Source organism: Mastigoproctus giganteus, chromosome 2 (assembly GCF_048544385.1).
Source record: "Mastigoproctus giganteus isolate SK-2022 chromosome 2, ASM4854438v1, whole genome shotgun sequence".
In the NCBI taxonomy this organism is placed as follows: domain Eukaryota; kingdom Metazoa; phylum Arthropoda; class Arachnida; order Uropygi; family Thelyphonidae; genus Mastigoproctus; species Mastigoproctus giganteus.
The window spans coordinates 204578576-204604831 of record NC_143576.1 but is presented as its reverse complement, the minus strand read 5'-3'; the positions used below and the strand labels follow the sequence as shown (position 1 = coordinate 204604831).

The 26256-nt window shown below is 38.9% G+C and overlaps 1 protein-coding gene across 1 annotated transcript in view; it reads right to left on the bottom strand.

Annotated features, from left to right (window-relative positions):
* The window catches only part of PIG-U (phosphatidylinositol glycan anchor biosynthesis class U), a 181808-nt gene that overhangs the window by 99214 nt on the left and 56338 nt on the right, over nucleotides 1-26256 (bottom strand). The window contains exons 4-5 of the mRNA XM_090390140.1: nucleotides 13007-13069; nucleotides 1787-1887 (exon numbers count right to left, since the gene is read on the bottom strand). Of these exons, the coding sequence (XP_090246266.1) occupies nucleotides 1787-1887; nucleotides 13007-13069 (164 nt within the window). The remainder of the gene's footprint in view (nucleotides 1-1786; nucleotides 1888-13006; nucleotides 13070-26256) is intronic.

Here is a 26256-nt window from a genome sequence, read left to right as displayed (position 1 = left end):
GGTATTGTCAATGATATATAGGAATTTTGCTAGCAGGGAAAAGGAGGTAATTATCCTTTTGTATAAGGCAATGGCCAGGCCACACCTTGAGTACTGCGTACAGGTCTGGAGGTCTCATTTTAAGAAGGATGTAGAGTTGCTTGAGTGAGCACAAGATTGGGCATCTGAAGGGCAACAAGATTGGTGAGGGGAACAAAGGGTTGCTCTTATGAAGAAAGGCTTAAGTTCTGAAAATTGCAGGGTCTGGAGACTAGGCATCTGCGAGGTGATCTGATTGAGTTGTATAAGGCCTTGAATGGGTTGAGCAGGCTCAATTCTGATGGGATTCTTTCTCTTGCTCAGATTACAGACCTGAGAGGGCATAAATTCAAATTGAGGAAAGACAGTTATAGAAAAGATGTGTGGAAATTTGCTTAGCCAGCGGGCAGTTGATTGCTGGAACAAAGTTCCATCTATCATTGTGGAAGTTGATAGCTTAAATAAATTCAAAAAGGAACTGGACAAATGTTTAGAAGGAATGGATGTGTGAAATAGTTCTTTTGGGCTGATGCTACATAAGCTTGCTTTCTTGCATCACATGCCTCGATTACTACTATTACTACATACCCTACCATGTACTAATTATGACTATTCCTACCACATGCTTCTTGTGACTATTTCTACCACATGCTGCTCGCAACTCCGGACTCTTTCCAATGTTAATAGTTCTTTGTTTTAGTTTAGTTCTTTAGCTGTCTATATATTTTGCTTTTGTTCCTCTGTCATGTCAACTGTAAATTACATGTCTGCTTTATATATCTTATACCCATCATTTTATTTCTATCTTTACTTTGTACTACTCTAAATTTATTCCCTCCTGTTTTCCCTTAATTCTCCTTAATAATTTTACTTTGCTATGACACGTACTTTATATTAGAAACAGAGGACATGATATTGTTGTTTTTTTGTGCAATTCGGGAGGCTGAAACTTAAAGAGATGCCAGGACTGTTCTATATGCAAAAATATACTTATATTTATTCCTATTCTGTGCTTAAAATTATTTTTTTTTATCTTTTATTATTATGCATTTTGCTTTTTCAATTTGTAACTATACTACCTCCTCTCATTTTTATATTGCATCACCCCATTTTTAACTTATTTCTCTTCTCAACAACTTTTATCAATACATAATATAATTATTGTGTGTGTGTGAACTCCAAAATAAATGAATGAGGAAAAAAGACAAATTACAAAGTTAGTATACATATTGACTATTCAGAGACTGAAAAAGCATTCAATGATGAGATGAAGGTTGAACTGTGCTAACTGCAATTCCCTCCTCCAAGTCAGCCATCTCAACTGAATGACTGACATGAAAAAATTAAGAATGAAATAAGAGTTAGAAGAGTTCCTATTTTCAATCACTGTTTATTTCTTTGCTAATATTTTTATTTCAAGTTATCAAGTCATTAAAACTGGACAACAAATGTAGAAGTATCTCACTGAAAAGACAAAAATAAGATAGAACATTTGATTAATAAATACACAATTAACTTTAAAGTAATAAAACATTTAACTCCACATAATAAACTGACAAAATTACAGTTCACTGGTTCTTGATTATGGAACAATTATTATGGTATAATTCCAATTAGTGAGATAATCCTGCCCTAATTCCAACAACATTTTGGAACCTCTTATCCTTCACCCTTGTCTTTCATACAAGATCCAACAGAGTTTTCAATAAAACAAAGAAAACATATGCTATGATTTTAACTGATAGTAATATTTTCCAAAAATACTTACACCGCAGCCACATATGTAGGCACTTTTTGCACTTTCTCTGATGTCAAAAGAATTGATGCAGCTGATTTCGGATAATCCTCAACTTTATTCTCTCGTTTTACCTAAAAAAATAGGTGAAATATTGAAATCAACATAGAATATATTGAGCATCACAGCTCTGGTTCATATTATAAAATTCATATTTTAAACTCTTATTGACTATTTCAATCACTTCCTTTCTCTCCAGGTATAACCTATCAATACACACAGTTATGGGGATTTTTTGAACAGCTTGGAGGAAGGAAAATCGTTTTGCAAAATTGACATTAAATTCTTTAAATTAATTTTTAATTGCTTTCAATTGTTTTTAATTGTATTCAATTGTTTTCAATTTATTTTTTATTGTATGTTATATTCGTTTTAATTTCTGGAGAATTCATACGAAAGGGTATCATACGGAGTTATTCAGGGAGGGGAATGCCAGAGGTGAATTAAACTCTGAGAGCAAAGTGGAGGAGAAATTGTTGAAGATAAACATAAGAAAGACACCTGGGGTGGACGGGATCTATCCAGTTATATTAAAGGAGGCAGCAAAGGAAGTAAGCAAACCCTTACCCATAATTATGAGAGCTTCCTTGGACTCAAGGGAGGTACCCATGGACTGGAGATGTGTATATGTGACTCCAATTCACAAAGGAGTAGCAAAGGGTGACACAAGTAAATACAGACTATTAGTTTAATTTCTGTTCCAGGGAAATTAATGGAAACACTAGTTAAAGAAGCTTGTTTGTTTGTTTGGGTTTTTTTTTGGCGCATTAGCAACTACGGCTATAATGCGCCAAGACTAGGTAATATTTAAAAAAATTTAAATTTAAACTCTCGGTGACCTAATTAGTAAGGCCACCGTGTCCAGATATATAATAACAAAGATATAAGAAATAAATCAATAGAGACGTAACAATAACATGAATTAAATACAATTAAGAATGAGTTAAATGACTGTGTCCTATGCGGGTCCGGGCGAGAACAACTTCCTCCTTACGATTCCTGCGCAGACTAGACTGCCACGGTTCAATTACAGGCTTTATATGATATAATTTATTGGCAGTCTGTCTATTCCACGAGTCCTGCCATTGGGAGTGTATCTTTTGGTGTATTATTTGCCTGTAGTCTGTATAGGGGACTGACAGGCAGCGGTTATTATTGGGAATTGCTGATTTGGCTGCGGCGTCAGCCAAATCATTTCCCTTAATCCCAATGTGGCTAGGAATCCAGCAGAAGCGGATATCATATTCACGTCCACGGAGGAAGTGAATCTTCTGCTGAATACTAGACAGAACTGGATGAGGATTATATCTCACAGATATTAAAGCCTGTAACATGCTGAGAGAGTCGGAATATATAATGAACCGTTGGTATTGGCATTCACTAATGTGATCCAAGGCTAACTTTATAGCGTGCAGCTCTGCAGTAAATATGCTGCATTCAGAGGGAATCTGCTCCGATGTGGTGGTATCTATAAAGACAGCAGCAGATCCCACATATGATTCCGACTTCGAACCGTCTGTGTAGACTGGCGCGAAGTCGGAATATTCAGTTCGGTGTGCTGAATGAAGCTGCAGGTAGACAGATGTTGGAGTGTCCGACTTTCCCCAATTTCTAAGAGACAAGTCACATGCCGGGACATGAGCATGCCAGGGTGGAAAGGGTTGCTTTGGTGTTTGGGCAACCTTGTCTACCTTGATATTAAGTTCTTTGATTAGCTCTTGGAGACGAATACCAAAAGGACGATTGGCAGTCTTATGGGTATTGTATAAATTTTCCCATCGTGGCTCAAAAACGAATGGCCACGTAGGATGGTCTGGCAGGGATTTCAGTTTTAAAGCGTACTTTAAAGACAACTGCTTACGTCGAAGCGATAACGGTGGTTCGTTTGCTTCGACATATAAGCTCTGGACAGGAGATGTTCGAAATGCTCCAATAGCGATACGGAGAGCCTGATGATGGACAGGATCGAGCCATCGAAGTACACTGTCTCTGGCCGAATTGTATACCAGGGACCCGTAATCTAGTCTGGATCGTACAAGTGCACGATAGATGAGTAGTAGGGTGCATCGATCCGCACCCCAAGATGTTGAGGAAAGAGAGCGCAGAATATTCAGCCCTCTTGTGCACTTTGTGCGGAGTTGACGGATGTGATCCAGAAAGGTCAGCTTTTTATCGAATACGAGTCCCAAGAATTTTGTGTCCGCTGCTACTGGAATTGCATTTTGTCCGAGCTTTAATTCAGGTTCAGGATGAAGATTACGCTTACGACAAAAGTGTACGCAAACGGTCTTCTCTGGCGAGAACCTGAAGCCATTAGCAAGAGCCCAGGAGTTGAGGCGATCAATAGCTTTCTGCAGTTGTCTTTCAATAACCCTCATGTTGCATGACTGACAAAATATGCTAAAGTCATCAACATAGAGGGCACTGTTTACAGTTGGAGGAAGTTGTTCTGTGATGGAATTTACTTTGATGGCAAAAAGCGTGACACTTAATACTGATCCTTGTGGTACTCCCTCCTCTTGACTGAAGGAACGAGAGAGTGAGGATCCCACACGAACTTGGAAAGATCGATTGGCTAAAAAGTTTTTAATAAAAATGGGGAGTTGACCCCTAAGGCCAAGGCTATGCAGATCTTTTAAGATGCCAAATCTCCAAGTTGTGTCATACGCTTTCTCCATGTCAAAGAACACCGACACCAAGTGTTCGCGTTTTAGGAAAGCATCCCGGATGGATGTTTCCAGTCTAATAAGATGGTCCAAAGTGGACCAGTTCCTTCGGAAGCTGCACTGGATTTTGGAGAGAAGGTCGTTTGATTCTAAGTACCATATTAAACGGGAATTAACCATTCTCTCCAGGATTTTACACAGACAGCTAGTCAGAGCAATAGGATGATAATTGGTGGTGACTTTTGGATCCTTTCCTGGCTTAGGAAAGGCAAGAACGATTACCTTTCGCCAGGAGTCCGGAAACTGTCCTTCAGTAAAGATTCTGTTATACAGAAGGAGCAGACAATCCATAGATTTTGATGAAAGATGTTTAATCATTTCATAATGGATGCCATCTGGTCCAACGGCACTTGCTTTGGAAAGAGCGAGGGCTCTTTTCAGTTCTAGAATAGTGAAATCCCCGTTGTAGGGATAAATGCTCTTAGATTTAAAGTTAAGTGCCTGTTTTTCGATTTTATATTTCAGGACCAGGAACTCTGGGGAATACGAAGATGTTGCAGAGATGTTAGAGAATGTTTCCCCAAGAGAATTGGCTATTGCAGTTGGATCTGCAATAGCGCATCCATTATAATCTAGGATTGCAGAAGGGTGGGATGTATATTTTCCCTTCATTTTCCGGATTTTATCCCAGACTACCTTAGAGTTGGTAGCCTGGTTAATAGATGAAGTAAAACGGATCCATGATTCCTTTTGACTCTGATGACGGATATATCGTGCTTTGGCTCGTGCACGTTTAAAGGCTATAAGGTTGGTCGTGGTAGGATATCGGCGGAATATCCCCCACGCTTTGTTTTGAGCCTTTTTTGCTGCTGTGCATTGTGAATTCCACCAAGGTTTGGGAAATGGTGGAAACCGGGCAGATGTTTTTGGAACAGCATTCGCAGCTGCTTGGACAATATTTTCTGTGATGTACTTAACTGCATCATTGATAGGCTCTTGACTGACCGTGCTAAGATCAAAATTTGCCTGATGTTGGAAGGCAGTCCAGTCAACCTGATCAATCTTCCACCGTGGTAACCTGAAGGGAAGACATGGTCTCCCACTGTGTAACGAGGTTATCACAGGGAAGTGATCACTTCCGTATGGATTCTCCTCCACTTCCCAAGTGAGTGAAGGGAGTAAAGAAGGGGAGCAAATAGAGAGATCAATGGCAGAAAAAGTACGGGTAGGCATGTGGAAGAAGGTGTTTGTTCCAGTATTTAGAAGGGAAAGGTCATTGTCATTGAGCATACGCTCTATGACTCGTCCCCTTCCGTTGATGTTAGCACTACCCCACAGGGTGTTATGGTGTTATGTCCGTTAAGATCCCCGAGAAGTAAGAAAGGGGGAGGCAGCTGCGTTAGAAGATCATCAAGGTCTGCCTGGGAGATGTCAGTCCCAGGTGGCAAATAAATGGAGCACACAGTTAATAAAAATCCCACTGAAAGGCGAATTGCAACAGCCTCTATGCTGGTTGTAATTAGCAAGGGCTGCACTGGGGTCTGGTTACCCACAAGGATAGCCACTCCCCCATGTACAGAGCCATCCGCAATTCTATCCTTTCGAAAAACTGTGATGTTGTGCATGGTGGAATCATCATTTGCCTTTAGATATGTCTCCTGCAAGCAAAAGCAAACTGGCTCGTGCTTTTGCAGGAGGGCCTTGATGTCATCAATATTTCGCCGGAATCCACGACAATTCCATTGTAGGAATTTAGCCATTATTTTGGCTTGGTGGGTCCATCAGGCGGCTTCCGCGGTGCTGAGGGCTTACTTTTATCAGTCTTGGATTTGTCTTTTTTGGGGAAGAATGGACGCTGTCCCGTGTCCATTTCCTCCTCCGCAAAGAGTTCCAAGACTGAATCTTCGGGTACCTCCTTCTGCTCGACATCCATCTTTTCTTGGGTACTAGGGGGGACTTCCCCTTTCTTATTCTTTTCTTTCATAATTATCTTTGTTACTTGTGGAGCATTAGGAGGTACCGATATAGGAGTGGCAGCTGATTGGTCCTTTTGTGCAGGTTTTTGAGAACTTAAGAGATACCGCGCAATGGGAGTGAAAGACTCCTTTGGAGGAATGGTCATGTCCGTCTGAGTTCCGACGGAACATCTCCCTGCTACCTTCTGGGCGTAGGTAGGTTTGTTGATATTCAGGGGTTTGACCGATTTCCTTGCCTCCTGGTATGATATATTTAGCTCTGCCTTCAGCCGTTGAATTTCTTTTTCTTCTTTCCACCTCTGGCATGCTCGTGAGTAGGCCGGGTGTTCACCTTCACAGTTAATACAGGTGGGTTTTGCAGCTGAACATGCTGTTGTTTCGTGGTCCTTTGCACCGCATCGAGCGCATGCAAGGACTCCACGGCAGGCCATTTGAGAATGTCCATACTTCTGGCATTTAAAACACCGTAAAGGGTTCAGAACGTATGGACGCACTGAACAGTTGATGTATCCAGCTTTAATCTCATCAGGAGGTTTAGGAGAGTTAAAAGTCAGGATAACGCTCCTGGTTTTAACAATTTTTCCATCCCTTCGCGCAGTAATTCTCTTAACGGCAGTAACTCCTTGTGGTTTCAATTCTAAGCAGATTTCCTCCTCGGTTACGTCGAGAAGGTCCCATTCCGAAATGACACCTCTCGATGAATTGAGTGTTCTATGTGGTGTCACTGTTATGGGTACTCCTCCGATTGATGTTGCACGGAGTAGATGCTCAGACTGCCTGTCAGTTTTGGTTTCAATTAAGAGGTCTCCAGAACGGAGTCTCTTAACCGATTTGGGTGACCCTGCTAACCCATCTAACCCTTTCTGTATGAAGAAGGGCGACATTTTGCCAATCGGTTTTTCTGTGGTAGAATGAATAATTAAAAATCTTGGAACAGGCCCAGATGATATTTCTGTTCGCTGCCTCTTTGTAGCAATAATGCTATCTGTCTCTCCATCTGTATTTTCAGATAGGGACCGGGTTGGGGCCCCTGAAGAATTAAGTTTATCAGGATTCATATAGGTTTTAAGTTGTTCAGTGCCTGGGCTCCCCACCCACCACGGAGCCCAAAGGGACGCCCACTACCCGGCATGCAATAAATGCGCTCGGGAGTGGAACGCCAGGGCTACCCAGACACTATACCCGCACTGCCACCGGCCTGAATCCTGTCCCTCGGACCATGAGGGTAGGGGCGTGGCATTGACACGGTTGACCCTCGCAGGCGAGCCTACTAGCCGATTGATCCTAGCTGGGCCTTCCAGGACCACCCGTCTTGTCGAAGCAGGGGCCAAAGTGGTGTATTGAAGCTGGGCCCCTCAACCACCAGGATCCCCCTTTCCGAATTTCCACGGGTCGCAGCGCACGGCAAACACGCCGGATTCCATTGATGTAAGCCTGGAACCTGGGCTGTGGGCGTTGGATCCCAGTGATGCTAGTCTGGAAGTCCAGCAGCGTCACTGGGAGGTCCCCTCACCACGTACAGGTGCCCACGTCGAGGGGGTTAAAGAAGCACTGCAGGATCATCTAGACAAGACTTACTTCAGTTATAGCTCGGACATAGCATGGGTTTGTTAAGGGGAAGTCTTGTCTGACCAATCTGACTGGATACTATGATGTGGTCACAAAGGAACTGGATGCAGGGAATAACTTTGATATCATATATTTGGATCTTAGAAAGGACTTTGATATTGTTGCACATGAAAGACTGCTGCACAAATTGGAGCAGTGTGACATTGGAGGCAAATTGCTGCTATGGATAAAGGGATGGTTGAGTGGGAGAAGACAGACAGTGATAATCAATGGACACTGCTCTTTGTGGACTACTGTTATTAGTGGAGTCTCTCAGGGTTCAGTGTTGGGTTCATTGTTGTTTTCTGTATTTATTAACGATATTGATGATGGTATATCAGGCTTAATGTGTAAGTTTGCAGACGATACGAAGGTCAGCAGGGTTGATAATGACACTAAATGATAGTACACTGCTGCAAAACAGGATCTAGAAAAGTTGAGCAGATGGGCTGAGAGGCGGCAACAGTAGTTTAACATTGACAAATGTAAAGTACTACATATGGGAAGCAGTAACCCCAGAGTAATGTATCAACTGTGTGGTACTACGCTGACAGTGGTAGAGAATGAAAAGAACCTGGGGCTAATTGTGCAGGCAGATATAAAGTTTTAGGAGCAGTGCAGATGGTCTTCAAGAGTAGATCATGGTGTCTTGTCAATGATATACAGGAATTTTTCTAGCAGGGATAAGGAGGTTTGGTTGGTTTTTTTTTTTTTTTTTTTTTTTAGGAGCATTAGCAACTAAGGCCATATTGCTCCGGGGATATGCGGTGGTCATCCCTGACCTTTCCGCATCCTCCGTATTTGGTGGTGACGGGTTCGAACCTCGGTCTAATCAAGAAGCGTGTGCTACGCACTGCTGCTCCTTCCCACCTGGCTACGGAGGCGCCGATAAGGAGGTGATTATCCCCTTGTATAAGGGAATGGTCAGGTCACACCTTGAATACTGTGTACAGGTCTGGAGGTCTCATTTTAGGAAGGATGTACAGCTGCTGGAGCGAGTGCAGAGAATACCAACAAGATTAGTGAATGGAACAAAGGGTTGCTCTTATGGAGAAAGGCTTAAGTTTTGCAAATTAAAGTGTCTAGAGACTAGGCACCTGCGAGGTGATCTGATTGAAGTGTATAAGGCCTTAAATGGTTTCAGCAGTCAATGCCAATGGGATTCTTTCTCTTGCCCAGATTAATCACCTGAAGGGACATAAATTCAAATTGAGGAAAGACAGTTGTAGAACATATGTACGGAAGTTTGTCTTTAACCAGCGGATGGGTGGTTGAATGCTGGAACAAACTTCCATCTGTTTGTAGAAGTTGACAGCTTAAATAGATTCAAGGCAGAACTAGACAAACATTTGGAGCGAGTGGATGGGTAAAATTAGATTTTTTTTTTTTTTATTTTGGCTGATACAATATAAGCTTGCTTTCTTGCATCATGTGCCTTTACTAATGCTAATGCTAAAAAGTGTTCTAAGTATCATACTGAGGTAAACTACTCTTATTCTTTTACACATATTGAAATCAACTTAGAATGTATTGAGCATCACAGCTCTGGTTTATATTAATAAAAAAATAGTTATACAGATATGTGTTTGGGATAACAAATATGTAATAATAAAGTCTTTATCAGAATATCAACAGAGTACATGCAATGCATGACCCTTTAAAGAGCTCATTAGAAAGCCTTTTAAATCATTATGTACAAAAAAAAAAAAAAAATTATTTCCAGGGATCGGAAATGTGCAAGTACTTTTCTGATTCCTAGGAAGGTAGTAGTAGTGGCATGTGATGCAAGAAAGTAAGTGTGTGAGTTTATGCAGCATCAGCGAAAAAAAAAAACAAAAAAAAAAAAACACACCGTTTCTTACAAATGCCCATACAGTTCCTCCTTAAATTTATTAAACCTATCAACTTCCACAACAACAGATGGAAGTTTGTTCCAGCAATTAACCACCCACTGGCTAAAGGCAAATTTCCACACATCTATTCTACATCTGTCTTTTCTTAATTTGAATTTATGCCCCCTTATGTTCGTAATCTGAACAAGTTGAAGGATCCCATCAGAATTCAGCGTGCTCCACCCATTCAAGGCCTTATACACTCAATCAGATCACCGTGCAGGTGCCTAGTCTCCAGCGACTGCAATTTGCAGAACTTAAGCCTCTCTTGGTAAGAGGATCCCTTCATTCCCCTCACCAATCTTGTTGCCCTTCTCTGTACACACTCAAGCAAATCTACATCCTTCCGAAAATGAGGCCTCCAGACCTGTACGCAGCACTCAAGGCGTGGCCTGACCATTGCCTTATACAGAGGGACAATCACCTCCTTTTCCCTGCTAGCAAAATTCCTATATATCATTGACAAAACCCCATGACCTGCCCTGGCAGCCTGTCTGCATTGCTCAGAAAACCTCATATCTGACTGCACAATTACTCCTAGGTCTTTTTCGCTTTCTACAACCTTAAGTGTAGTACCACACAGTTGGTACGGTTCTTTAGGGTTACTTCTACCCATATGCAGTACTTTGCATTTGTCAAGGTTAAACTTAAGTTGCCACTTCTTAGCCCATCTGCCCAAATTATCTAGATCCTGTTGCAGTAGCACACTGCCAGTAATAACAGTAACAACCCTGGAAACCTTTGTATCATCTGCAAACTTCGACACTAAGCCTGATATACCTTCATCAATATCATTGATAAATATACAAAACAACAGTGGACCGAACACCGAACCCTGTGGGGCTCCACTAATAACATTAATCCCTAAGAGCAGCACCCATTAACTATCACCCTCTGTCTTCTCCCACTCAACCATCCTTTTATCCATTGTAGCAACTTACCCTTAATACCATTTTGCTCCAATTTGTACAATAGTCTTCCATGCGCAACAGTGTCAAAAGCTTTCCTGAAATCCAAATATATGATATCAAAATTATTTTTTGCATCCAGTTCCTTTGTAACCACATCATAATATCCTATCAAATTTGTCAGACAAGACTTTCCCTTAACAAACTCATGCTGTGTCTGAATTATTGCTGCAGTCTTGTCTAGATGATCCTGCAATGCATCTTTAACCAGTGACTCCATTATTTTACCCGGAACAGAAGTTAAACTAACTGGTCTGTAATTACTCGTGTCACCCTTCGATCCCCCTTTGTGAATTGGAGATACATTTGCACATATTCAGTCCGTGGGGACCACCCCTGAGTCCAAGGATGCTCTCATAATTATGGCTAAGGGTTTGCTTAGTTGCTTTGAACCTTTAATATAATTGAATAGATCCCATCCACCCCAGGTGCCTTTCTTATGTTTAACTTCAACAATTTCTCCTCCACTTTGCTCTCAGTTATTACAAAATCATTAAGCACCCTGCTACAATTTTATAACCTTCTGCCATTTTCAAACCTTAATAACTCCTCATGTGTGAATGTAGATGCAAAATACTCATTCAGTTTGTTTGCTATCTGAGCAGGATCATCAACAGTTGAACCATCGATATCAAGTGGACCAATCATATTCATCCCCTTCCTTTTAGAGTTTATATAAGTAAAGAAATTCTTGCTGTTTTTCTTAGCATCCTTTGCCAAAGATTTCTCGTAATCTGCCTTCGCCTGCCTAACCTCCTTTGTGACCTGATTACAGACTAGCTTATATCTGCCATAGGCTTCTGAGTTGCTTGATAATTTATATTCATCCCATGCATTTTTCTTCTCTGTTATGAGTCTCATTAGTTCATTTGATAACCATTTAGGCCTAAACCTTGAACAATATTTCTTAATAGGTATGAAAATTTGAGTAGCACCACAATTAATTCCTTGGATGCTTCCCACTTAGAATTTACTATTGGTAACATCGTCAGTTGATCCCACTGTACAGAATTTAAAAACTGTCTGGGACCACTGTACTCACCTTTATGGAAGCAAAAACCCTTTCCTTTACCCCTGATGGTAATTATATCTTTAAGTAAATCCCACATCAGTACACTGTGATCACTGCCACCTAGTGGTTCCTTTATCTACAAATTCTTAATACACGAATGATCACTGCTGATAACCAGATCAAGAGTATTACCCTCTCTGGTTGCCTCTCAAACATTCTGCTGCAGAAAACAATCATCCAATAAATCCACAAAAGTCTTACTAGTGTGGGAATAACCAACCCACAAGTTCCAGTCAATATCTGGGAAGTTAAAATCCCCCATTATAAGACATTCTGATTTACTAGCACACTATTTCTCTGTACAATTGTTCATTGTACTCACTCGAGTCATTAGTCCTAAAACACACTCCTACTCTTATTTTTGCTTTTGCAGTGCTTATGTCACACCAAACTGACTCAACAGAGCACTGTTCATCTATATCAACTGGATGCACTTCTTTTGATTTTATGTTTTTCTTAATTAGCAGCATAACACCTCCTCCCTTCCTATTCTGTCTATCCTTTCTATACACATTGTACTCCCCAAATTCCAGTTCTGCATTCCTTATATCTGTGTGACACCATGTCTCTGCTATCCCAGCAATATCCGCCTTTGATATCTTGACCAACACTTCAAATTCTTCAAATTTATTTACTATACTTCTAGCATTGGTATACATGCAAGGTTAGTTCCAATTCCACAGTCCTCCCCTCCATCTTCCCATGGAAACATTGTCATAAATTTGAAGCAGCAGCCCCAATCCTTTTCAAAGGTTCAGTACTTATTTCGAATAGTTTCCCTAATTGAGATTAAAAATATTCCTAGTAAAAAGAAAATAATGAAAAGCAGATGATATTACCATACTGCATTTCTCAGAATTCTACAAAAAGGCTTAACATTGCTCCTTCTTTCACTACAACTGACCTAAAGTTATGGTACAGTCAGTTATTTAATTACCTATAATGTAATGCACTGAATTAAGTATTAGATATCTACGATGCTTTCACAAAAAATAATTTTTGCACTCTTACCAAATCCTGAAGATACCTTTGTGATGACAAGTACAACAAGCCAGCTGTGATAATGTCACACATCTATATATAAAAAACAAGAAATCATTTTAATTTAAACAATTTTAATAAATAACTAAAAGAAAATTAAAAGGGAAAGTTTACACAAATGACTAGATCAGCGGTAGGCAACCTGCAGCTTGTGAGCCGCATGTGGCTCTTTGAACATGTAACTGCAACTAACTTTTAGCCCACATGTACGGCAAGCGTATTTCTGTGAGCAAACCAGGTCCTTTTCGAACATGAACTATATTAAAAATAAATCAAGAAACTGTCTGAAAACAATGCGAGTCTCTCAGCATGTTTAAAGATAAATTACGGCATATTCTCTTGATGTTGAGAGACTCGCTCAAGAAGTTCAGCAGCAAAAGTCACATTAATTCGTATATAATTGGATATTTGTTACGTTTTTCAGTATTAATAAATAATATTTAAAAATATATTTTTAATAAAACACTTTCCCACTCTATTGAAGCTTATTACATTTCTTAAACTCCCCTCCCCTAGCTTGAGCTGAGGCTCTTCGGATTCTTTTTTTTTTTTTTAATTAAATCAAAAATGGCTCTTCACTCAAAAAAGGTTGCCAACCCCTAGACTAGATGAAATATTCATTCATAATGTAGTTCTCAAATGTTGCCTGTATATTTTTAGAAACTAGAGAATAATCTGACCACACATGCAAACACAAAAAAACAAAAACAAATTAAACAAGAAAATTTTAATTCTTCTAAAAATTTCTAAATTCAAATTCCTAAGTATAATGAAATTTCAACATTAATTTCATCCAGTTACAGATGTTTTTCAGCCAAGAAAGTTACTTCCTCCCCACTCCTCTCTATTATTACTTGAAGCAATTTATATTTCTCATTTCTAAGGATGTGTCCCAGCTAGGCAATTTTCCTTCTCTTCCACTAAGCTCAACAATTCACGTTTGCTTCCAGCTCTTTTCAAGACTTTAATGTTGGTGATTCTGTCTAACCAAGACATTTTTAGCATACACCTGCAGATCCACATTTTGAAGGCTTCTATTTTGTTCATGCTTGATGTTTTCAACATCCAAGTTTCAACTCCATATAATATAGTACAGATCACACATAGCAGCTAACGAATTTCAGTTTTATTGACAGAGCTAGGGCTTTGTGACACAGCATTGTTCTGTATTTTGTAAAGGCATTTCTCACTTTTATTCTTGCTTTTATTTCTGCTTCCGGATCTAGATCAGCATTTAGTCAACTACCAAGGTATTTATAAAATGAGTCACTATCTATTGGAGTTCCATTCAATAATAGCTGGACTTGGCTTACTGGTGATTTACTCACATTCATGTATTTGGTCTTGTTGACATTGATTCTTAAATCCATATCATTACATTTGTTGTTAATACAGCCCAAAAGCAATTGAAGGTCTTCTATATTTTCTGCAAATATAGCAGTATCTTCCGCATATCATGTTATTTATCAGCTAACCATTTATTTTAATTCTTTCTTTCCTTTCCCACAATGCATTTTGGAAAATAACTTCAGAATAAATGTTAAATAACATTGGCAAGAGAATGCAGTCTGCCTTACTCGTCTTTTTATATTGATCTCGTCAGTTTCACCTTCTTTGACACTTACAATAGCTGTTTGATTCCAATAAATTTCTTTTATGAGTCTGATGTCCTGTCCATCAAGATCTAGCTTTTATGAACTTTACATGTTGTACCTAACCGAAAACCTTTTCAAAGTCTATGAAGCAGACCACAATTTATAAATTAAAAATATAGTATCAGAATAATCATATAACAAATCATACATAAGTAAAACTGAAAATTAAAAGAACATACCTCAACATTTTATAGAGGAAAGGCAAACTTAACAAATTTACTCATTCAGCTTTTAAATTACAAATTTACTTGTAATAAAAATGTACTTAAATGTTTGTTGGTCACTTATTTTTAATTTAGCCTTTCTCTACTTCATTTTCAGGGATACCCATAGTATGACACATTTGACCTCTATAAAAATTTACACAGATTTTTGTCGGTGTTTCATGTTCTCCTGATAGATATCTAAAGATTTTCCAAAGTATCAAATCCTTAAATTTTTTTTGACCATGTAGTCATGAATTATCAATGTTACTAAAACAATACTGAAAAAACCAGCTGGTGAAATATATAGTTTACAGAAGTTCCACAGTTTATTACATTTGCCACCTCCATTTTGCTAATTTCTTCCACTGGCTAAGATGGTAATCTGCTTGGTCCTTTTTTTTTTTTAATGAAAACTCCAAACACGAGAGGTATTAGAACCTATAATACTTAGAACCACCTGAATAAGCCAGCTGAATTAGAAAGCATGCAACTCTATAACCCGCTGGATGGCAGTGATCGCAGAATTCTGACGTGGGACTTAATTAAACACATAACTATTGTCAAGGGTAAAGGGAAGTGCTTTTATTTCTGTAACAATGGCTACAGTTGTCCCAGAAAGTTTTTAAAAACTCTATACAGTGGAACAACTGATGATGTTGCCAGCAGCAAATGCTAAATGGGAAGTAATCGTAGAAGCTACTAACTAAGAAATACCGCTCAAGGCTTAGACCTAAATGGGTCAGGATGAACTGATAAGACATGTGGCTGAGATGAAAAATGCATATAAATTATCGAGCAACACAAGCCAGTAGATATAAATTAGTCTGTAAACAAGTCACAAAGGAGGTTAGGCAAGCTAAGGCAGATTATGAGAGGTCTCTGGAAAAGGATACCAAGAAATGCAGCTTTTGATTGATTTGATTGATTTGGTAGTTGTTGGCGCATCGGCTTCTGTGGCCATATTGCACCTCCCAAGGTTTTTGCAGTACTTTGATCCAAGCCCGAGGCGGGAATCGAACCCGCGACCTTTGGGTTGCCGGGCAGGTACTTTACCCACTCGGCTAGCCCGGTCGGCCAAGAAATGCAGCAAAAAATTCTTTACTTATATTAACAGTAGAAGAAAGGAGTTGAATCACATTGGTCTATTTGATGATGATGTACTACACTCATGACAGTGGAAAATGAAAAAGGCCTGGGGTAATTGTGCAGTGAGATATGAAGTTCTCTGAGCAATACAGATAGCCTGCCAGGCCAGCTTATCAAGCTTTATCTATGATTTAACTGTTGATGATCCTGCCCAGGTTGCTGAAAAACTGAATAAGTATTTTGCATCCACACATTCGGAGTTCTTTATTGAGGGGAATTCCAGAAGTTCATCAGAATCTAACAGGAAGCTAAAGGATTTTGTGATAACTGAGAGGAAAGTGAAACAGGAATTGTTGAAGCTCAACACAAAAAAAAAAAAAAAAGCTGGTGTGGATGGCATCTATTCAATTATATTAAGGGAGGCAGCAAAGGAGTTAAGAAAACCCTTAGCTATAATTATGAGAGTATCTTTGGATTCAGGAGAGGTCCCTATGGACTAGAGATGTTCAAACGTATCCCCAGTTCACAAAGGGGGATCAAAGGGTGACATGAGTAATTACAGACCTGTTAGCTTAACTTCTGTTCCAGGGAAAATAATGGAGTCTCTAGTTAAATAAGTAATGCATTTATATAGCAGCCACGAACAGATTTGTTAAAAGGCAATTTATCTGATCAATCCGATTGGATATTATAACATAATAAAATAAAAAATATAATTTTGATATCATATAGATTTCAGAAAAGCCTTTGATACTGTAGCATATAAAAGCCTGCTGTACAAATTGGAGCAGTTTGGCATTAAGGGCAAGTTACTGCTCTGGATAAAAGGATGGTTGAGTGGGAGAAGATAGAATAAAATATCAGCTGATATTTTATTCATGGTTATAAATGGATACTGCTCGTCATGGACCAATGTTATTAGTGGAGTCCACCACGGTTCAGTGCTGGGCCCACTGCTGTTTTCTGTATTTATTAATGATAAAAGTATATCAGGCTTAATATCTAAGTTTGCAGATGATACTAAGGCTGGCAGGTGGTGTACTACACTCAGGACAATGGAAAATGAAAAAGGCCAGGGGTAATTGTGCAGTGAGACATGAAGTTCTCTGAGGAATGCAGATAGCCTGCCAGGCCAGTTTATCGAGTTTTATCTTGATATACAGGAACTTTGTTAGCAGGGACAAGGAAGTGATCATTCCATTGTATAAGGCTATGGCTGGACCACATCTCGAGCACTGCATACAGGTCTGGAGACCTCATTAGACTAGACACCTGTGAGGTGATCTGATCAAAGATTTTAAGGCTTTAAATGGATTGAGCAAACTCATTGTTGATGATATTCTTCCTCTTGCTCAGACTACACACGAGGAGTCATAAATTCAAACTGAGGAAAGATGTTTGCAGGACAGAATGAGGAAGTCTGCCTTCAGCCAGTGGATGGTTGATTGTTGGAACAAACTTGAATCTATTGTTGTGGAGGTGGGCAGTTTGAATAAATTCAAGGAAGAACTAGACAAATTATTGGAGGGGTGGACAAGTGACATGGGAGTTTTTTTTTTTTTTTTTTGGATTCCTTAAATCATATGTCACTAATAATAATAACTTTGCTCAATGGTTTGACATCATAAACAAATTAATAAAAAAAAAAAAAAAAAACAGCTTCAGAAACAAGTGTACTAAGTATGACCTGAACCAAATGACCGAAATTTTTTTTTCTCCATTATATTGCTATTCAAGCATTGCAGAGATTTAGATGAACTGTTAGGAAATCATGCTACATACATTGAAGCTTTTAATGTGAGTAAATATCAGCTGCAGGATGCATTATAACAATGAGAAAGCTCATTGCATTAACAATGAGAAAGAAATTGTTATAATACATAACAATGCATTATAACAATGAGTTGGTGGAAGCCAAGATTACAGAACATGATGATGAATGGGAGAATGAAGATCCTGACAACCCCTTTGATTTTAAACCTTTCAAAGCCATCAATGCAATGGAGGACTTACAGAATGCTAATTGTCTTGGAGATGCCACTGTTCCTGATGCAGACTCCCTCATTGACAAACTGAACTCAGATCAGAATGATCTGATAACTAAGAGCAAAGTGGAGTAGAAATTGTTGAAGTTAAACATAAAAAAGGCACCTGAAGCAGATGGAATCTATCCAGTTAATGAAGGAGGGAGCGAGGGTAGTAAGCAAACCTTTAGCCATAAACATGAGAGCATCCTTAGAGTCAGGGAAGGTTCCCATGGACTGTAGATGTGAAAATGTATCCCCAATTCACAAAGGGGGTTCAAAGGGTGACACAAATAATTTGAACCCGTTAGTTTAATTTCTGTTCCGTGGAAAATAATGAAGTCACTGGTTAAAGAGGCGATACAGGATCACCTAGACAAGACAGCAGCAATAGTTCATACAGCATGGGTTTGTTGAAGGGGAAGTCTTGTCTGACCAATTTGATTGGATACTATGATATGGACACAAAGGAACTGGATGCTAAAAATAATTTTGATATCATATACTTGGATTCCAAAAAAGATTTTGATACTGTTGCACATGGAAGACTGCTGTACAAGTAGGAACGGTATGGCATTAAGGGCAAGTTACTGAAATGGATAAAGGGATGGTTGAGTGGGAGACAACAGAGAGTGGTAATAAATGGACACTGCTCTATGTGGACTAATGTTATTAGCAGAGTTCCCCAGGGTTCGATGCTGGATCCATTGTTCTTTTGTGTATTTATCAATGATATCGATGAAGGTATATCAGGCTTAATGTCCAAGTTTGCACATGCTACAAATGCTGGCAGAGTTGTTAATGATAGTAAAGACAGTATACTACTGCAACAGGATCTAGAAAAGTTAGATGGGCAGAGAAGTGGCAACTGAAGTTTAACATTGACAAATGCAAATTACTGCATAGGGGTAGCAGTAACCCAAGAGAAACATACCAACTGTGTGGTACTACACTCAGGGAGGTGGAGAATGTAAAAGACTTGGGGGTAATTGTGCAGTCAGATATGAAGTTCTCTGAGCAGCGTAGACGGGCTGCCAGAGCAGGTCATGGAGTTTTGTCAATGATATATAGGAATTTTGCTAGCAGAGACAAGGAGGTGGTTATCCCTTTGTATAAGGCAATGGTCAGGCCACACATCGAGTACTGTATACAGGTCTGGAGGCCTCATTTTAGGAAAAATGTAGAGTTGTTAGAACGAGTACAGAGAAGGGCAACAAGATTGGTGAGAGGAACGAAGGGGTACGCTTATGAAGAAAGGCTAAGTTCTGCAAGTGGCAGCATCTGGAGACTAGGCACCTGCGAGGTGATCTGATTGAGTTGTATAAGGCCCTGAATGGTTTGAGCAGGCTCAATGCTGATGGGATACTTCCGCTTACTCAGACTAAGAACCTGAGGGGGCATAGATTCAAATTGAGGAAAGACAATTCTAGAATAGATGTGTGGAAGTTTGCCTTTAGCCAACGGGCAGTTGATTGCCGGAACAGACTTTCATCTGTTGTTGTGGAATTTGATAGCTTAAATAAATTTGAGGCTGAACTAGACAAACATTTGAAGTGATCAGATGGATGAAATAGAAAAGTTTTTTTTTTTTTTTTTTTTTTTGGCTGATGCTGTGTAAGCTTGCTTTCTTGCATCATATGCCTCAACTAATGCTAATGTCTATGTGTTTGTGGTTAGGGCATCGAATAACGATAGTATTAAGCATAATTTTGTTGGGGAAGAGTTACTTGATAAGGACTTGCGTCAAGCAGAATGTATAGAAGCAAATTGCTGTGAGTGCAGCAACTCGTATAGCTACCCTTAATGTCAATGATCTTACCATTCACAGGCTGCTCGGTTAGGGTATTCCAATCCACGTGTTGCAGTGGCGAATGCTAAGTTTTTAATTATATTTAGCCATTTTACTGACTTAATTGTTATATTAAATTATTTTCTATAAGTAACTTGTAGACCTAGTGAAGCTCTTTGGTTTATTTTGAATTTAGATAGCAATTTCGAAAGTTAATTAATTCTTAGTGTCCTCAGATTTACCGTTTGTAACTTGCCGCCACTGTTATACGATACCACATATATCCCGAACTAGAAAGTGTAAGGTTTAACGTAAAATTAGATAGAGAAACATGTAGGACTGTATTAGAAATCTATTAGCTTAGTATAGTATTATCAATTAATCAGTAAAATTTATTAATCTTATTAAATTTCATTGTCAATTAAATTGTACTTTTTAACTAAATACATATAACGATCTAGATTTTACAAATGTAACATTATAAATTAATACATATAACTTGTTAGGAAATACGAAAGTTATATAATGTAACTCAGAGATAATACTCGATACTGAAATATATATATATAATGCTAGTAGGATATGCTTGTAATGTGAAGAGAACAGCAGGTAGTGTAATCAACCAACGGGTTAGATAACAAAGAAAGGCAGTCATGAAATAACACAATTCGAACCTGCAATAAAAAGTCAAAAATATTATATTATAAGTACTTAGTTCTGTACTTAGACGATTTCAACGTCGTTAACGAGGGCCAGCTGTCGAAACCAATCAAAATGCAGCAAAAAGTAATGCCTCTGTTTTTAACATGAAATATATGTAGCACATGGTAAAAAAATGCCAGGCTTTTAGTTTATTGTTGATGTTCTGAAGTCATGTTAATAGTAATGCTAACGTATATATCATGGCTGACCCGACAGAGCCAGAGAAATGATAGATAATAAGGAATATAGGTAGTAGAATAATACTAAAAATCAATGAAAGTTGAAATCACGAGATGGAGCAGACAGTCAGGAATTGTACTTACTGATTATGCAAGCCAGAGAATAGGGGACAGTCATCCGGTGTGCTGCATTGAGGGAAAGAATGCTACGTGCATGTTTCAATGACTATAAGGTATGTGTGTAGAAGTGACCTCAGGCATCGGAAAGCAGTAAGACATACGGGGTTGACGGTGTGATTAAACACAATGAGGCCACATATCCCAGGATAGGGGAGAAGGCATAATGTAAAAGATAGCGTGAAAAAGACGCTGAATTTTGTATGAGGCAAAGTCAGTATGTATAGCAGTAAAACAGTATCTTGATATTGCTTTCGAAACCTAATCGTGCACAAGAAATAAAAGATAGGGATTCAGAACAGTAAAAAGTAGTGTGAAGATGAGAGGGATTAGTAGTGCTTGGGTAGTCCGGGGTCGCTAGCCCGTTCCTGAAGTAGGACCCTGAACATAATTTCTGGGACTGTGTCTCATGTGTTTAAGTCAGTGATGTTAATAATGGTGGAGGTAGACCATTATATTACCATTTAGGTTTTATTACCAATCATGGTAAAAATATAATTACATATAATCACATAAAAAAAAAAAAAAATATATATATATATATATATATATATATACACACACACAGGGTGTCTCAAAAATATTGGTACAAATGTTTAGGGGAGGTAGGTAACATCTAAAGGAATGTGAATCGCATAGGAACCTATAACCGGAACGTCACGAGAAAGTAGTAGCAGCGGCACAAGAAGCAGAATGACACAAGACAGTAATTAATGGTAAACATTTATTTGACATAATATTAACAATGGAGTACGAGATGCATTTTATGATGTTACAACAGATGCTCGAAGGTTCCACCTTGAGATGTGATGCATGCGTGACACCAACGCAGCATGGATTGGCTGACACAGTCGAACACACCTGGAGTTTCTTTGACAGTAGCAGTGCAGACAAGTCTCGCCACGAGATCCATTTCCATCTCCACGGGCGATTCATACACGATAGATTTGAGGGCCCCCAACAGAAAGAAATCAAGGCTCGATAAATCAGGTGAGCATGGGGGCCAGGCAACGGGTCCACCACAACCAATCCATCGACGCCCAAAACGCCTGTTCAAATGGTCACGAACACACCTTCCATAATGGGCAGGCACCCCGTCATGTTGAAACCAAATGTTGCGTCTCACATTTGTGGAACATCGTCAAGTAACCCTAGTAGAACTTGTTCAAGAAAGATCCAATATTTAGCGGAGTTCATGCGGGATGGTAACAGGTATGGGCTGACTAAGCAGTCACCGACCATACCTGCCCACACATTTACTGCGAAGCGATGTTGTGCCGCATTGGGGCACACGCCATGTGGGTTGTCGTGAGCCCACACATGAGAATTGTGCTGATTGAATAAGCCTTCCAGAGTGAAATAAGCCTCATCCGTGAACAAAACATAGGCTGGAAAATTCAAGTCTTGAACACTTTCTTGGAGAAACCACTGCGCAAAAGCCACACGTGCAGGATGATCTTGAGGGAGTAGTAAACTGAACCCTTTGGAGATGAAAGGGGTGGAAGGAATCGACGTGCCAGACATGCTGTACACTGCAACTCTGGCAACAGCACATGTACTGGTAGTAGGATTATTCTGAACGGCATTCAATACACTTTCTTCCATGGCGAGAATTCGTGTCGAACATGGTCTGCTCGCACTACTCCTGTTGCCTCTAAATAACCCATAATCGCACAAATTTTGATGCACATGCACAAATGGTGGTCCAGTACGTCTATCTGGGAAGCGTTCTCCATAAATTCGTTGAGCGACTCATCCATTGCCCTCTGCTAATCCATACACTAGGTGCATGTCTGCCAGCTCACAGTTCATATATCGATGCATGCTCTTCGTGCGGCGACTACCACGCCATCTACTGACTTACGGTAACGTTTCCTATGGGTTCCTATACGATTCACATTCCTTTAGCTGTTACCTACCTTCCCTAAATGTTTGTACCAATATTTTTGAGACACCCTGTGTGTGTGTGTGTGTGTGTGTGTGTGTGTGTGTGTGTGTGTGTGTGTGTGTGTGTGTGTGTGTGTGTGTGTGTGTGTGTGTGTGTGTGTGTGTATATATATATATATACATACATACATACATACATACACACTCGTATTATAACCAGTCAGTGGGCACAAGTTTCTAAAAGTTTCTTTTTTCTAAAAGCACTTTACAGATTCATCCATAATACAGATATTAAATCTATGCACTTAATCCACCTAATCACAGATATCTGTAAATTTAGACTAAAAACTAGTCTAATATTGATAGTAATAAAGAGCATACCACCTTAATATTAAGGTATATTACCAACCTGCACAAAATTAACATCAATAGGTGCATCAACATGCACTGTGATCTACTCCCTACCAACTGCCACAACCTACAAATAATATCTAGATTCAGCTACTCAACACCTTTCAGACTGATAGCATGAAACTACAAAACCTTGGCCACCAATCTAGATATATTTATACCAGATTCCAACAGTTGCATATGCAACCAACCACATCTTAAACCCTATGTCAATACTCATTTTGGACACATCATCATTGGTAATCTAGACATTATACCATATGAAGAATTAAAAAATATCATGGCTCATGGCTTCAAATTCAGGCTGCACCATCATATCAACCAAATTAAGGTCAAAAAACAACTGTATCACAATTTACTCAACTTTTGCTTTATGTTATCGTACAAATATAATACACCCATGGAAGCCTTCCATATAGGGATAAACTCAGTCCTCACTGACCTACTCAATAATTATCAAACCCTAGCTACACATGATGCCACACTTGCCTCTGGTAAAAAATACAATTTCTCCACTATCAAAAAGCACCTAATTGAACTGCATAAGCACTTTATAATAACTACTGTAGATAAAGCCCCTAACACTTTTGCATTTATCTGCAAACATTTTTATTACCATACGTTAAATACAGAACTGAACTCAAGTAACACATACAAACCAACAACAATAGTATCATCACAAAGAAGCTTATTGCATTCAGTAAGAAATTAAAAATTAACTTTAACAATCATAACCTGCCATACATCTATTTTATATCCAAATTCCACAAAAATCCTACAGGATTTAGGTTCATCACCTCATGTAAACATAACTACGCACACAAACCAGGCAAGATTTTAGAACTACTTCTGAAACCCATTCTAAACACATTACCAAATAGCAGATTTATTTATAACAACCAGCCTGTAATAGAAGCATTAAAAGCCAACAACATCACCAGTATATCAATGTATGATTTTTACAGCCTCTTCACCAGCATAGACCTACCAAACTTAAAAATAGTCCTCGACAAACTGTACAATAACTACAGTCACCTGATAAACTGCAAACCAACATTTTGGAACAGCTTAACCAACCTCTGCATTGCAAACAACTATATTACTGATGGAAGAACCATCTACCTACAGACCAAAGGTACACCAATGGGTAGTCCAGCCAGCTGTGTCCTGGCCAACCTTTATTTATACTATGCCAAAACTGCTTTACCAACTGAGCTATCAATGTTCAGATACATTGACGACCTACTGGTAATTAATTATACCAACTTCATACAACAGTTTGCCAACATTTACCCTCCAGAACTGACTCTAGAAAAAACCAATGACAACTACCATACAGCAAGTTCCCTAGATCTGAATATTAATATCAATGGCTCACAAACATCCGTCAACATCTACAATAAAAGAGACTCCTTCAATTTCAATGTTGCCAGCTATATGCACTGGCACTCTAATATCTCGAAAAAAGTTCATGCAAACATTATTCTTTCACAATGCATCAGAATAGTTAACATATGTAACAGTAACAGACTGATAAAGCATAATATAATAACTTTATATAACAAGCTGTTGGACAATCAATTTCTGACAGCCTACCTACACTACCACTTCAACAAAGCATTCCAAATGTTAAAATATAAGAATATAATTAACCAACCCCCTAGATATTACAAATATACTAGCATAATGACATCCTCTACATCCAGGCTGTGTAAATAATGTATAGGCAATACTCCTTAATATATATATATATATATTTTTTTATGTGATTATTATATTTTCACCATGATCGGTAATAAAACCTAAATGGTAATATAATGGTCTACCTCCACCATTATTAACATTACTGACTTCGACACGTGAGACACAGTCCCAGAAATTACATTCAGGGTCCTACTTCAGAAACGGGCTAGCGACCCCGGATTACCGGAGCACTACTAATCCCTCTCATCTTCACACTACTTTTTAACTGTTCTGAATCCCTATCTTTTATTTCTTGTGTGCGATTAGGTTTCGAAAGCAATATCAAGATGCTATTTTACTGCTATACATACTGACTTCACCTCATACAAAATTCAGCGTCTTTTTCATGCTATCTTGTATGTCATGCCTTCTCCCCTATCATGGGACACGTGGCCTCATTGTGTTTAACTCCCCCCCATCAACCCCGTACGTCTTACTGCTTTCTGATGCCTGAAGTCACTTCTACACTCATACCATATAGTCATTGGAACATGCACGTAGCATTCTTTCCCTCACTGCAGCACACCGGATGACCAACCCCACTTCTCCGGCTTGTGTAATCAGTAAGTACAATTCCTGACCGTCTGCTCCATCTCGTGATTTCAACTTTCAATGATTTTTAGTATTACTCAACTACCTATATTCCTTATTGTCTATCATTTCTCTGCCTCTGTCGGGTCAGCCATGACATATACATTAGCATTACTAATAACATGACTTCAGAACATCAACAATAAACTAAAAGCCTGGTATCTTTTTACCACGTGCTACATATATTTCATGTTAGAAACAGAGGCATTACTTCTTGCTGCATTTTGATTGGCTTTGATGGCTGGCCCTCGTTAAGGACATTGAAATCATTTGAAGTACAGTACTAAGTACTTATAATATAATAGTTTTGACTTTTTATTGAAGGTTCGAATTGTGTTATTTTATGACTGCCTTTCTATGTTATCTAACCCGTTGACTGATTACACTACCTGCTGTTCTCTTCACACTAAAAGCATATCCTACTAGCATTATTTATTTGTAGTCATTGGGTGCCTTCTACTCTACATAGTAGAAACCCAGGTCTATATTCCATCATATATTTCTCTTATTACCACTCCTGTACCTATTATTTCTATTCTATATATATATATATATATATAACAGTTAAGAAGCAAAATAAGCAGAAAAAGGAAAATAAAAGTTATAGTATGTCTAATGCTCCAAAACATGCAGTGCAGCAGTAGAGGAAGCAAAAGGATATAAATAGTGTGTGGTTTGTAGAATAAATAAAGTGTCTGTGAAAATGGAAATGAAAAGTACACAAGGTACCAGAACTAAGAGAAGTTTAAGGGATAGTAGAAAGTGGAAGT